Source organism: Aphelocoma coerulescens (assembly GCF_041296385.1).
Source record: "Aphelocoma coerulescens isolate FSJ_1873_10779 chromosome Z unlocalized genomic scaffold, UR_Acoe_1.0 ChrZ, whole genome shotgun sequence".
In the NCBI taxonomy this organism is placed as follows: domain Eukaryota; kingdom Metazoa; phylum Chordata; class Aves; order Passeriformes; family Corvidae; genus Aphelocoma; species Aphelocoma coerulescens.
The window spans coordinates 35,039,493-35,052,293 of record NW_027184085.1 but is presented as its reverse complement, the minus strand read 5'-3'; the positions used below and the strand labels follow the sequence as shown (position 1 = coordinate 35,052,293).

Here is a 12,801-nt window from a genome sequence, read left to right as displayed (position 1 = left end):
ATAGAAAATACGTTTGTTCTCCTCCTTACTTAAGTGAAGAGAGAGGAATGAAAAAAGGAAACAATAATAAAGAAACTTACTTAATTTTTTAAGAACATCCTTCTTCTCCTCTGTTTTTTCATGGACTGGTTCTTCGGCAACTTTAGTTTCTTGTTTGGGTAGAAGATTATTCAGATAGTTCATAGCATTCAGCAGAGCTTCAGTATGCAAATGAACATCTAGAGAAGAGAAGTTCACCTAAAAGAAAAATCTTTATTTATTCAGTATGCCTCTCCTCCCACACTGAGAAAATTATGTCAAAAAAAGATATCATACCTTTATTTTCTGTAAGACATTCTGACAGACAGTTTTCAGTTCTGGTCCCTTAATATCAGTCTGTTTCATCAAAAGTGCACATAAAACAAACAAATCAGAAGTTTGCAAATTCCGTTAGAGAAAACTTATTTTCAAAACCACTACAATTTAAGATGTAAAAGTTATTCTGTTGAAGGAGCAGACAGACTTTGCACATGACACTCAAGATGTTAAAAACATCACTAAGTAAGGAAAAAACCTTCAACATCTGCTCCACATTAATGTGATGTTTGTGACAGGCTTACAATTCAAAAGCTAAGTCTACTCTTTCCTAACCTTTGTATACTCCAGAGTAAGAAGATCATCTTCTACGTTATCCAATGTAGTAATTATGTAAACTGGCTTGTCATTATCATCTAAAAAAAAAAAAAGGAAAAAGAAAAAGAGAATATAGAAATTTACTTTTTTTTAAAGAAAAAAAATTAAAACTTTCTTAACTATAAACTGCAAACTAGGCTACTAGCTGTTATTCCTGTTTAATCACAAAACCTCTTTTGCGGACATAAAATAGTTAAATGTCTCTCTACAATCATCAGCACCCGAACATATTTACCAAAACACTAACAAGAGGACGAGTTCCTGATTTACTTCCCCTCAGCCCTGGATTTAACTTAGGAAGCAAATCTTCCTTATCTGACAAAAGCCCTACAGAGTTTTTGAAGACAAATTCACAGTGTTATTTGTGAATAATTCCTTGACCAAGTTATAAATACTTACCCATATACTCTGGGCACAGAAGACCAACTTCACGAAGGAAAGCATTTCCAGTCATGTCGAATGTTCTTAATTTAAGTTCAGTGCCTAAGCCCAAAATATCAAGCTGGAGCACAGGCATCTCAGTATTACCAGTGAGACGGCATAACTTAATTAAGACCTAAAAAAAAAGAACCAAAACACACATCCAAAACCAGTAAGGAACTATAAGAGGTATAAAAACCTCTTAGTTTTTATACAGGATATAACATATTTACTTATATTTTATTGGTTAATGTCTATTTGTGTATTGATCACTTAACTTTATACAGCCAATGCCTGGGAAAAAAATAAACAATTCAACAAGCAGTACTGGTTGCTGTTACTGTAACAAAAACTTCAAACATTCATGTAATACCAAAGTAACAGTAACAAACTAAATTATTTTTAAAAACAATTCTGTACAGCACTCAGCAATGTTCAACACAGTCAAAACTAGATTTTCAGTCAGCACAAAGTGTTTACTACTTTCACTGGAATTTCTCTGAACTCTCCTGCTAAGAGTTAGATTCCCAAGCTGAATGTCAGGCAAGAGGATTTACTACATTTCCACCCATGTATGACAATACTGTTGTTAAATAAAGACCTAGCTGAGCTGTTGTATCTGACTGACAACCAAACGGATTTATGTATTCTTCCTTTCCATGTAATGCTGTCTACAAATCAGGAAAATCAAAACAAAATCCAGTAAGTAATTTTAAACTATGAGGATGACAGGGGTGATTTCTAATAGATTCCCACTTTTTTTTTCTTAAAGATTTAAAGTTAGTTGCTATTAGAGAATAATGTAAAACACAGCATCTTCCTTTTAGACTGGTAGTTCTTAAATAAGGTCTTGTCATCACACAAACAGTACATTTCAGTTTTATCTGTAGTAAAGGTGTAGTATATAGTATGCTACAAGCTAGCTGTGATGTGTTGAAGACATTCTGTAAGCCCTACCCTAAAACAGAATTTATAAAGTTAACTGAATTTGTACGATTTATTTTTTTAAATAAATTAAAAGTAAAAAACAGTGAGTAGCGGGAGTGTTAAGTGTTAAGAGGTCACCTCTTTTACAAGAAGAACTGATACAGTTAGAAAGTGTTCTTGCATTTGGATAAAATACTCTTTTTTCCCCCCGAAGCCTGAAACAGCAAGAACACAGAAAACTCTTCATAACAAAGATGTTACAGATTCATGTGTATGGACAACAGCAACTGGGAAAAACTAGAGGGGAAAAATACGGTGCTTTGTACAAGATAAAACATTAACGAAGTTTTCCCACTAACCACAGCAGTATCAAGTCACAAGCACATATTTAGCTAAAACAAATATGTAATGTGATTTCTGAGCCATAGGTAAAGAAAATTCAGTGACAAAGTGAATTGGGAAATCAAGTGGATAAATCAAAGCATTTCAGTGATGACAAGGATACAGAAGCACAACTACGACTTGGCAAAAGCTCTGCATAATAGTTTTAGGAAAAAAATGGGGAATTAATATCTCTGCAGACATGGATTTATTAACCCAACAAACAAGGAAAAAAAATTTCCCTGATGCACTTCAGGGAAATTTAAAAAGTAATTTTACCTCAGCTACTTCAAACCTTAGCTGGAATTCTGTCATATTTTTCAAAGATTCTTGTTTACGTAGGGTTTTTCGCCTTGTACTGCCAGCTCGCTTGAGAGAATCAGATGAGGCTTCAAAAAATGGCACATCTTCCACGGGACTGCTTAGTGCATCATAAAATTCTTCTTCTGATTCTAAGGATTAGTTCACAACAACATTACATATGCAGTTTACACAGTTTACAGTTTATTTTACAGTACTGTGACCTAGAGTTTTTACATCTATAAAAGCTTAAACATACAAGTATCTAGTTGACAGCTAACAAACAATAAAATCTGTTTCCATAACCATCTCAACTCCTGCCTTCACAACTTTACACCACACCTACAGCTGCCTCCATCACATCATCATAAACTTCAGTTCTCATTAGCTAATTCCTTTGTCAGCATTCTTTCACTTGTGGCCTTGCAAAAGACAGCACACAAACGATGCGTTGTCTTGCCTCTGGTGTGACCTAACAGCTTAACTTGTCTGCTGGTCAGACTGCTCTTGACAGTACAGGAGCCTTTGCCTCAGTATCAAGCACATTACTTGGGATTTCTCCCACCTGTAGATCTCCCATTTCAGAGAGGCTCCTAGGAACTATCAAGCTTTTAATCTACTTGACATTACTGCAGAAATATAACCAAGATAAATAGATTGCACTGTCTTGCGAAGGTCTTCTCCTTTACCTAAAAACCAAAAACACTGAAGTATAAAGTAACTGTGGAAGAAATATCCTTCTAAAAAAACTCAACAAATTACATGAAGTATTTTCTAAAGCTTAAAAGCAGCTCTGAGTTTTTGGAGGGTGAAGATAGAGAATTAACATAAATCACTTAAAAGGACTGCATGGCTGTATGTAAAGTATAGATTAAAAATCAGACTTGATTCACTTCTAAATCTAACTGTTACTTTCTCGAATTACTTGTTTCCAACATGCATTCTCATTTAAGCCTAATTTTTAAGAACTGAAAGACATTTCCACTCTACCTTTGGACACTTAAAGGAACTCATATAAAAACAGATGAAGATGTACAAGTACATATTTCTACGCATGCTGCATACACACTGATGTTAAAGCTATAAAGTAGACATAAAAATTACTATGCTGGTAATTTTGCTAGTGTTTTCTAACCACATATATCATTAACTAAAGAAAGGAGTAGTAGTTTAGCTCTCTGTTTCTCCAGTTGAGTGTTTTGGCATCACAAACATGACTGATGCTGAAATAACACTGATACATTGGATTATTTTTCTAATGTAATAACTAGATGAAATGTTAGGATCTAGCTAAGCTGTTTTGAATAGGAAGGCAGTATTGAACACAACTGGTTCTCCCACAGCCAGTCTTCTGCTTTATCCAGTAGAAGGCAAGATGTTTGTTTATAGAAACAGCAGTTTCTAACAGTCGTAATTTTGGTACCTTCAGTACCAGATAAATAAATCCACCTAAGTAGGAGAGAAATCCTTCACCATAAGAAAATAACTAAAACCATCATCAGGGGACTAAGTACATGCTAAAGCTAAAAATGTCATACTACTTCAGATGTCTTGAATAGAACTTTGCAATAGCATATGCTCTGACAAAAATAAGGCCACCATACCAAACAAAATTTTACTGCTATACCCTTCAGGAGGGGAATGACAAAAACAAGCATGCAGAATTTTATTGCTATGAGAAAATACTCAAGTAGTTTATACAGTATCAATTATAAGATAAACAGAATATAACACTACTCAGCCCTCAAGAACTTGCAACAAAGCCCCATATCCTTCCTTACAGCAAGAATAGTAAATTAATTTAAAGAACTAAAAAACTTCTTGACTTGACCTGCTTCTTAAGCAAGATTTTAAAATAGATTATATTACCTGACTCAGCAAATGAATGAAGATCCAAAACTGGATACACGCCTTGAGATAAATGTGGTGCTGAAAGCACAGGAGACAGCGCTGCCTGAAACAGGAGATACCATAAAATTTTTTCTTGTGTTTATTGGTCATGCTCTTGCATGCATATACGCTGCATCAAAGTTTTACAACTTAGGGAAACTTAGCACAAATCAATAAAGTTTAACACATTACTAAAATTATAAGCACAGGGAGAAAAGAGGCCTAAAATAAGTAGAAGCAGCAGCTATTGCACTTGCATCTAGCTAGTGAGAACACACTAGGAAACACAGTGAAGAGGTTCAAACACTCAACTTCACGGACCAAAAGATGGTCAGAAATGGCATGTTATATGAAAAAACATAAAAGACAAAACCTAGTCCCTCAAAGGACTACAATACAGCAACTTCAGAGAACAAAGATCAACAGTTCTTTACAAAAATAACACAAGTGCCAGGTGGGGAAGAAAGAAAAAAGAGCTACACAAAAAATTAGAGGAGACAGTAGAATCATAGAAACATTTATGTTAGACAAGACCCTTCAGATCACCAAGTCCAACTGTAAACCTAGCACTGCCAGGAACATAGCTTAGTGATAAAACTTAAAAGCCACATCTACAAGTCTTTTAAACAGCTGCAGGGATGGTGACTCATCCACTGGGCAACCCGCTCCAATGTTTGACAATCATTTTGGTGAAAAAATTTTCCTAATATCCCATCTAAACCTCCTCTGGAGCAATCTGAGGCCATTTACTCTTGTCCTGTCACTTTTTACTTGGGAGAAAAGACCAACACCGCAGTCTTTCTTGGAGTGAGGAGCCCAAAACTGAGCACAGGATTCGAGGTGGGGCTCTAGCAGTGCTGAGGACAGGGGGACAATCACTGCCTTGGTCCTACTGGTCACACTATTGCTGATACAGGCCAGGATGCCATTGGCCTTCTTGGCCACCTGAGCACATGCTGGCTTATGTTCAGCTGCCTGTCATACAGCACCACCAGCTCCTTTCCTGCTGGACAGCTTTCCAGCCGCTCTGTCCCCAGCCTGTAGCACTGCTTGGAGCTGTTGTGAACCAAGTGTGGGACCTGGTACTTCGCCTTATTGAACTGCACCGCTTCACACATACGGGGAAAAAAATCAACCAGTACACTGAGGGGAGACCTCACAATAGTCTTCATCTTTCTCACAAGAAGAAGCAGAGGGGCAGACACTGATCTCTTCTCTCTGGTAACCAGTGCAGGACTCAAGGGAACAGCATGAAGGGGTGTCAGGGAGGTTTACACTGGGAAAGGGTCCTATCCCAAGAAGGCGGTTGAGCACTGGAACAGGTTCCCCAGGAGTCACAGAACCAGTCTGACAGAGTCAAGAAGCATTTGGACAATGTTCTCAGTCACATGGTGTGACTCCTGGGGATAGTCCTGTCCAGGAGTTGGATTTTGATGATGATCTTTGTGGGTCCTTTCCAGGTCAGGATAATCTATGATTCTGAGTCTTCAGCTGTGAAATGCAGTTATGCACGGCCCAGAGTAGTAACTGAAAATACGTGAAATGCCACTAGAGTGCACTATAGAACAGGAATCCTCCACTCCACGTGGTTTCATACATGTTAGAATTAAATTCTCTTAGTAAAGGTATCCAAATGGTTTATCTACCATCAAGTCTCAGAAAGCAATCTCAGCAATCTGAGTTTGTAAAGAATTCTCACCTGCAAGTTCGACATGCACATGTATTAAACATGTGCCTTGCACAGAGTGCTAAAGTAAGAGAACTGTACACTGTGTGCCCCTTCTTCTTGAGTGTCTTTGGTTCTGGACTGCGCGGTTGACAGCAGTTCTTTCTCTGCACCACCACACCTTCTCCTCTCCCTTATTACTGCACCTTTCAAAGCTCAGGCTCAGACAATTATTCACAAAATCACAGTATCAAATCTAGACATTATGGCAACAAGAGACACTCATCTTTAATATTGTTCCCAAGGCTACATTTTTCATCTCACTCTTAACATCTCTCTTGGTCTCCAGCCTACCTTATCTGACTTTACCAAGTATATTCATGCCTATGAGTAATAAATAGACAAAGTATTCAAGAGTCTTGTAACTGTGAAAGTGTGTCATCTGTAATACTTCCACATTCTAAGAAAACACGGAGAAAAAACTGTGAATTTGACTTCATAGTACTAAATCATGAAAAATAGACTTCCACATCGAAGTGGACTGTGTTCTTGAACTAAAACACTGAGCGCAAAAATGTAGAAGGATCTGTTCCAAAATGTCTTCTGTTTTCACAGCTCAAGAACACTTCCACCACTAACTCAAAATGTAAAGAAGAAAACAGCACTCTGAAAAAGGATGTCACATCCTTTTCAGTTCAGAAGTGATGTGATGCTAACAAAGTTCAGAAGAATTACAGCTGTAAGGATGAAAGTATGGCAATATACCAGCCACCACCAAAGCACAAAATCCACTCAAATTAACCAGCAATTAAAGTCTGTCAAGGTCTGAAGTAGATGGAAGCTTGAGCAGATGGGTTTAAGCTTAAGTTTTGATATGGATTCACATATAATGCAAATATATTCATACTTGGTCCACAGTCTTCCCTCATCTCATCTAGCGTATATCACAACTAATGTACAGATAATACTAACTACTTCAAGGTCACTTAAAATAGTTCAGATGTAATAGTTGAATTCTATAATTAAATTCAAGCATAGTCAGTGTTAGAAAGCACAGGGCAATCATCTTATACATGTAGATTCTATTTATGTAAAAGTGAAGTCCCAATACCTACCCTCAAAAAAAGTTAGTCTGTGATTAGTTGGACAAAACAACAGAGATTAAGGCAGCTTTTGGTTGGGTATACTACTAGTATATGAAGAGTGAAAGAGCAGGTCAGAATTAGCTAAAATTTTAAGAGCACCACTAAAGAGATGGCAAGAACCACACATTGAAGTGAAACAGTCTTCACTCTATATATACTTTCAACAGGTATACATGTCTAATTGTTGCATTTACTGTTAGTAAATAGTATGCTAATAGAACCCACAGAAAGTACCAAACTGTAGTAACAGCCTTCCAGAACAGGGCAGAATAATTTGTACAAAGATGGAAAGATTATTATCAAATAATCTAAAAAAATCCCAAATACAAAGATGACCACTAGTTCTTTAGAACCAAGTGCATGAGTTAAGTAACACATTGTTAGAAGTATTTACAAATGACAGAAAAATTGAGAGCCAAATTCTGTCTTTAACTTTTAAGATGAGTCCTATTCTAATGATAGAACTGCTTTACACATATATAAAACATAGCCAGATCACACAGACTAGTCATGTCAAAAATTAGCAACTGTGAGTTCATTTCCTAATTTTGTTAAGAACAGCTCAAAAGGTGAAATACATTTTTCAGGAATAATAAGAAGGGGGCAAACTTCTGTTCTGAAGAAGGTATAAAACAGTGACCCAAACCATTTTCACTAAGGAAAGGGGGTGGGGAAAAAGCAAGAACCACCTTCCAAACTCTTAATTGTTTTGAGTGCGGAAGAACTTCCACCCCCGAGCTACATTGTGTAATGAACTTGAAAAGGGAAAAGCACTGAGGTCTGATGAAAAAAACCTGCTACTTTTGCCAGGCAGGCATTGTTTACAAAACAGATAGTGAATACTTTTTGTTTGGCTTTTGAAACTTTCATCTAACATCACATAATACTTGAACTTCAAAAATTACAGCATTTAATGTTTTCTTCACTACATGAAACAGCTGAACACAAATTCTGCAGCACTATGATACATGTGTAAATATGAAGGTACAACTAAACTAATCTTCAACAAAACTGAGTATGTTTGTTAGTCAAGATAATTATTAACTACAAATTAATTCCCATAGTAGTAAAACTCGGAGGGGTTCTATTTTAAGTCCAAGCACTGGACAACTATTTCATAATTATTGGCTAAAGTTCACAGTAAACTAAATAGCAAGAAAATTTTCTACAGCTTTAGAGAAAGAGCTAACTTTTTCAAGAGGCACTAAGCCAATGCTTGTTCTCCACTTTCTTTGTGCACCTTTCAAAACTGGAATGCTAATATCAAGAAGGTATTTTTCTGATCATTTTTGATGAAATCTCTTTTAAAAACCTTACCTCGGTTATTTTTGGAGGAGAACTGGTAGCAGGTGCACTTTCTGGCTTAGGAATGCTATCAATTAGCTCCAAAATACTTGTCAGCTTCTGGTCTGATATTTGGATAGAAAGTAAAGGCAACTGTCCAGACAGTTTGAACCTGTTTTTTAAAAAAACAAAGTCAAAAATTCCACAGTTAAAACAATCAATCTTAAATATTTTCAATCAAACTTCACATTAATTTTCTTCTGAAAAACACGTACGTCTTCCTGGTCAGAAAATTATTCATCTAATCATTACATGTAGTGTGTATATATACATATATGTATATATATGTGTGTGTGTATATACATGCAAGCCTTTCTGTTGCACACAGAAAAGTTACTTAATCAGAAAATACCCACTCATTAACTTACAATTTATATTATAATATTCATTAATAATTTATATTTCCATTTGCTACAAAGTCTTGTGGAGCAGGACTACAAACAGTACTAATAACCACTTCTCGTTAGGCTGCATAAGGCGTATTTTCCTTACAATCAGAAATTGCTCCCTCTAGTTCATGTATTTAATTTAATTACTCTCAATAAATCACATAACTGAGCTTTTACACAGTATCTTACAGAAGAGAAGGTGGAGGGGGTTTTGCATATGAAATGTTTAGGGCTCAAAGCTCAAAAACATATACAAAATACTTCCTAGAAGTCATGTACAGCCAAGTGGACTCTAGCAGTAGTCTGGATATTTAACAAATAAATAAACAGTATAGCAATACAGGATATAAAAAAATAAAATAACCATTATTAAAAATGACAACAGTAAAACACATTTTAAGTGTATTTGAATAGGCTTTGGCCAAAAAAGAAGTAGAATCACATCAAACATAGACATTGAGATTTTAAAGACCTAAAACACAACTCAGTTTCTCATAAAAGCGAGTGTAACAGAAGTAAGCAGAAAATTGGCTCAAAGAACGTTATTGTGCTTTTATTACAACTTCTAGTTAGAACAGATAAAGAGGTCTGTTCAACAGGTAACTGTTGAACCAAAAGGCAGCACCAGATGCTTAACACGTAGTGTGTAAGGAACAAGACAAGTTACTTCCTTCCATTTTTGATGCCCTTAACTCACTTCTCAGTCTTCAAAGGGACATAAAATATAAGACTGAAGATGATATGAGAACCAAAAAGCTCCATATTTTCAATCCATCTCAGCTAACCTTGATACTATAAGAGTATCTGAAAAAACAACTTCTGACACTTAAGCAAGCACAAAATAGTACATGTTAAACTGTGACACTAAGCAGTTTTCATCAGTTCATTAATTTCTTCACATTCTTAAATTTACAGGATTAAATCTCAACTACTAATCTTATTCTTATTCCAGTTCTATCCGGGAGAGATTTAGACTCCTCATTTTTTTTTTCTTTTTTTTTTGTTTTATTATTATGGAGAGGGTTAACGTAGATGTGCAGCCACCAGGTTTGAAGGGATCTCTCTGCTGTGCTCCTCAGTTGTTGGAGGAGCATACAATAGCAATTCTCACTTTCATTTCACTTAAACCTCTCTACAAAAATTTGTGTATAATGTTTAATCACACATTTTTGATGAGTGTTTGTACAACAGACAGCCCATACAGTTAGAAGGAAAACACTCAGCAGATACAAAGCAGACAACTGCAAATAATCTCAGCTCTCTACACTCCTCCTTAAAACAAAAGCTTTTAAGGTGTGGAAAACCTCCAGATCTGTAGAGATCTAAGAGATCCTCATCTGTAGAGACTGAGGCAAGGAGAAGCTAAGTACTTCAATTGATGAGGAAATGTGTGCAGAAACTTCCTTCAAGTTCAGTCTGGTTGTATTTACAGAGAAAGAAATGTTAAAAGAATGCCACCATCAAAAGCTGCTAATAGGTACATTCCTTCACACTGGAATTTTTATTGTGTTTATAATGAATGCTATTATACAGATGCTCTTAACATTGCTATCCTAATACTTTCTTCACACACCTTCAAAAACCATATGACAGACACTTCCTCCAGAAAATGGAGGAACCATATGACATGATAAAACAAACATTAAAAAAATATAAAACCTTATACAGGCTATAAAGTTACAGAATCATATCAGTGCTTCTAAATGTGAAGTGACAGAAACCGTAAGGAGCAAGCATCCTGTTACTAGAAATGAAAGAAATGCAGATATACATATCCAATCAGAATGAAAGGCCATTTTAAGGATTAGGAAATACGAGTAGATGAAAAGACAGATAAACAATGAAAGTGCCTTGGTACAGTAGTGATTAACAAAATTACCTAAATTGGTATTCTCCTCAAGCAATATAGAAATATGCCTTTCTAAACAAAGCTAGGATAAAGCCTAGTAAATTCATTACTGTTTTGAACAACAAAATTGCAAGGAATTCAAATGAATTCGATGGTCACTGGAAGACAAACAATCAAAGAATGAAAAAAACAGAGACACCCAACCACCTGCTTTTCAGATGACTAAATGTAAAACAGGGGCTTTCCAAACTAAGAAACTAATTCGTAAAAACCTACTACACTAAACAAAAATTCTAGTACTAGGTTTTGCTGTAAAACTAACATCTTTCCACTCATTTTTCTCAACAGAACTATGCTGTTCTATGCAGACAGTTCAAAATACTAATTAAAAAAAAAACTCTAGAAAAATACCATTCTGGGTTTACATGACAGTATACTTAAAAAAATTGAAATTTAAAAGGATACATGTATACTAAAAATACATTTTTATTTATATGTAACTGATGTAAGCATAATACCCTATTCAACTATACTTCCTAAAATTTACAGTTCAGGGGATTCTTGCTGAAACAAAAGATAGAGTTAACTTTTACATTTATACTCAATGTGATACAGAGAAAAATTAGGGAGAAATTTTTGAGAATCAGTTTGGACACATTAACTGCCAAAGCACACCTTGTAGCCAAGACAATTAGACAGGTAGTATTGCAATACTGCAACAGGTGTTCTCATTAAGAGAAGACATTCAGACATTCCGTAATCCAGTTTATACTTGCATAACTTCAAGAGATGTCAATTACAAATCTACATTAGAATTATGTCATTCTATGACCACAGAAATGAAATTTCACTTTCTAACATAAAAAGATTTCTGTGAATTGTATTCCCCTTATTTGACCTTCTTCACCGAACAGAGAAAAAGTAAGGAGGGAAAACGTAACATCTTTTGTAAGCCACCAAAATTCAGATTCCGGCCTCCCAGGTTTCCAGAAGGTGGCAGTATTACACCACGCAATCACTGACCATTATTAACAGCACTTATTATTTTGTTCCGATTGGTACAATTTCCATAACTAACAAGATTTTGCTAAATAAGCCTAAGGGCAAACTTCAAGGCATTATGGGCTGTTTCCTGGAGAAGTGATTCACAGCAGGTAAACTAATTAGGGCAATAAGCCAAGTCAAAAGAGAGGGAGTATGATACCACATTACTTCTCAAAATATTTGTTGATATTTATAAAAGAGATTTTAAGTTCAGATTTTTAGTTCCTTGGTATTTTCAGTGAGAACTGAAATGCAGTTACTAGTAAGACTGAATTAGAAGAGGCAGTAATATTTTTAATAAAAATTTTTAAATGTATTAAAACATACTACTATAACATTCTATCACCTTTTCAATATCTAAAAACTTACTTATTTTCTATTTTTCCAGATAAATGTATTTTACTTCCAAGATTTACACATAACCAATGCAAAAGAGCACAGGTATGATTCTTATTTTTTTTCTCTTTTCCCCCTCAAAAAAGTCATTTAGCATAAAATTTCAAAATTGGGAAAAATACGTACTTGGGCATTCTTGCATCTGTAACAACCATAGCCCTGCTAAATTCCAGTTTTACATCCAAGGGCTGCAAGATACACTGAGATGAATTTTTTAGCTTCCGAGCTTCTTGCCAGTTCTCATCTAGAAGAGCAGAGAAAACCTACTTTAAACACTGAAAGATATTCCTTCTCAGTACACATTACAGAATTCAAGTATGTGATATTAGCATATATGGCTAAAAATTCAGGTGCCACGATCTCTTTTATAGCTTTATC

At 35.4% G+C, this 12,801-nt stretch overlaps 1 protein-coding gene across 2 annotated transcripts in view; it reads right to left on the bottom strand.

Annotated features, from left to right (window-relative positions):
* VPS13A (vacuolar protein sorting 13 homolog A) overlaps nucleotides 1-12,801 on the bottom strand; it is a 108,233-nt gene that overhangs the window by 64,218 nt on the left and 31,214 nt on the right. For both annotated transcript variants that reach the window (XM_069002521.1, XM_069002522.1), the window contains exons 22-29: nucleotides 12,550-12,667; nucleotides 8,719-8,857; nucleotides 4,570-4,654; nucleotides 2,680-2,852; nucleotides 1,072-1,228; nucleotides 631-710; nucleotides 316-375; nucleotides 81-237 (exon numbers count right to left, since the gene is read on the bottom strand). In XM_069002521.1, the coding sequence (XP_068858622.1) occupies nucleotides 81-237; nucleotides 316-375; nucleotides 631-710; nucleotides 1,072-1,228; nucleotides 2,680-2,852; nucleotides 4,570-4,654; nucleotides 8,719-8,857; nucleotides 12,550-12,667 (969 nt within the window). The remainder of the gene's footprint in view (nucleotides 1-80; nucleotides 238-315; nucleotides 376-630; nucleotides 711-1,071; nucleotides 1,229-2,679; nucleotides 2,853-4,569; nucleotides 4,655-8,718; nucleotides 8,858-12,549; nucleotides 12,668-12,801) is intronic.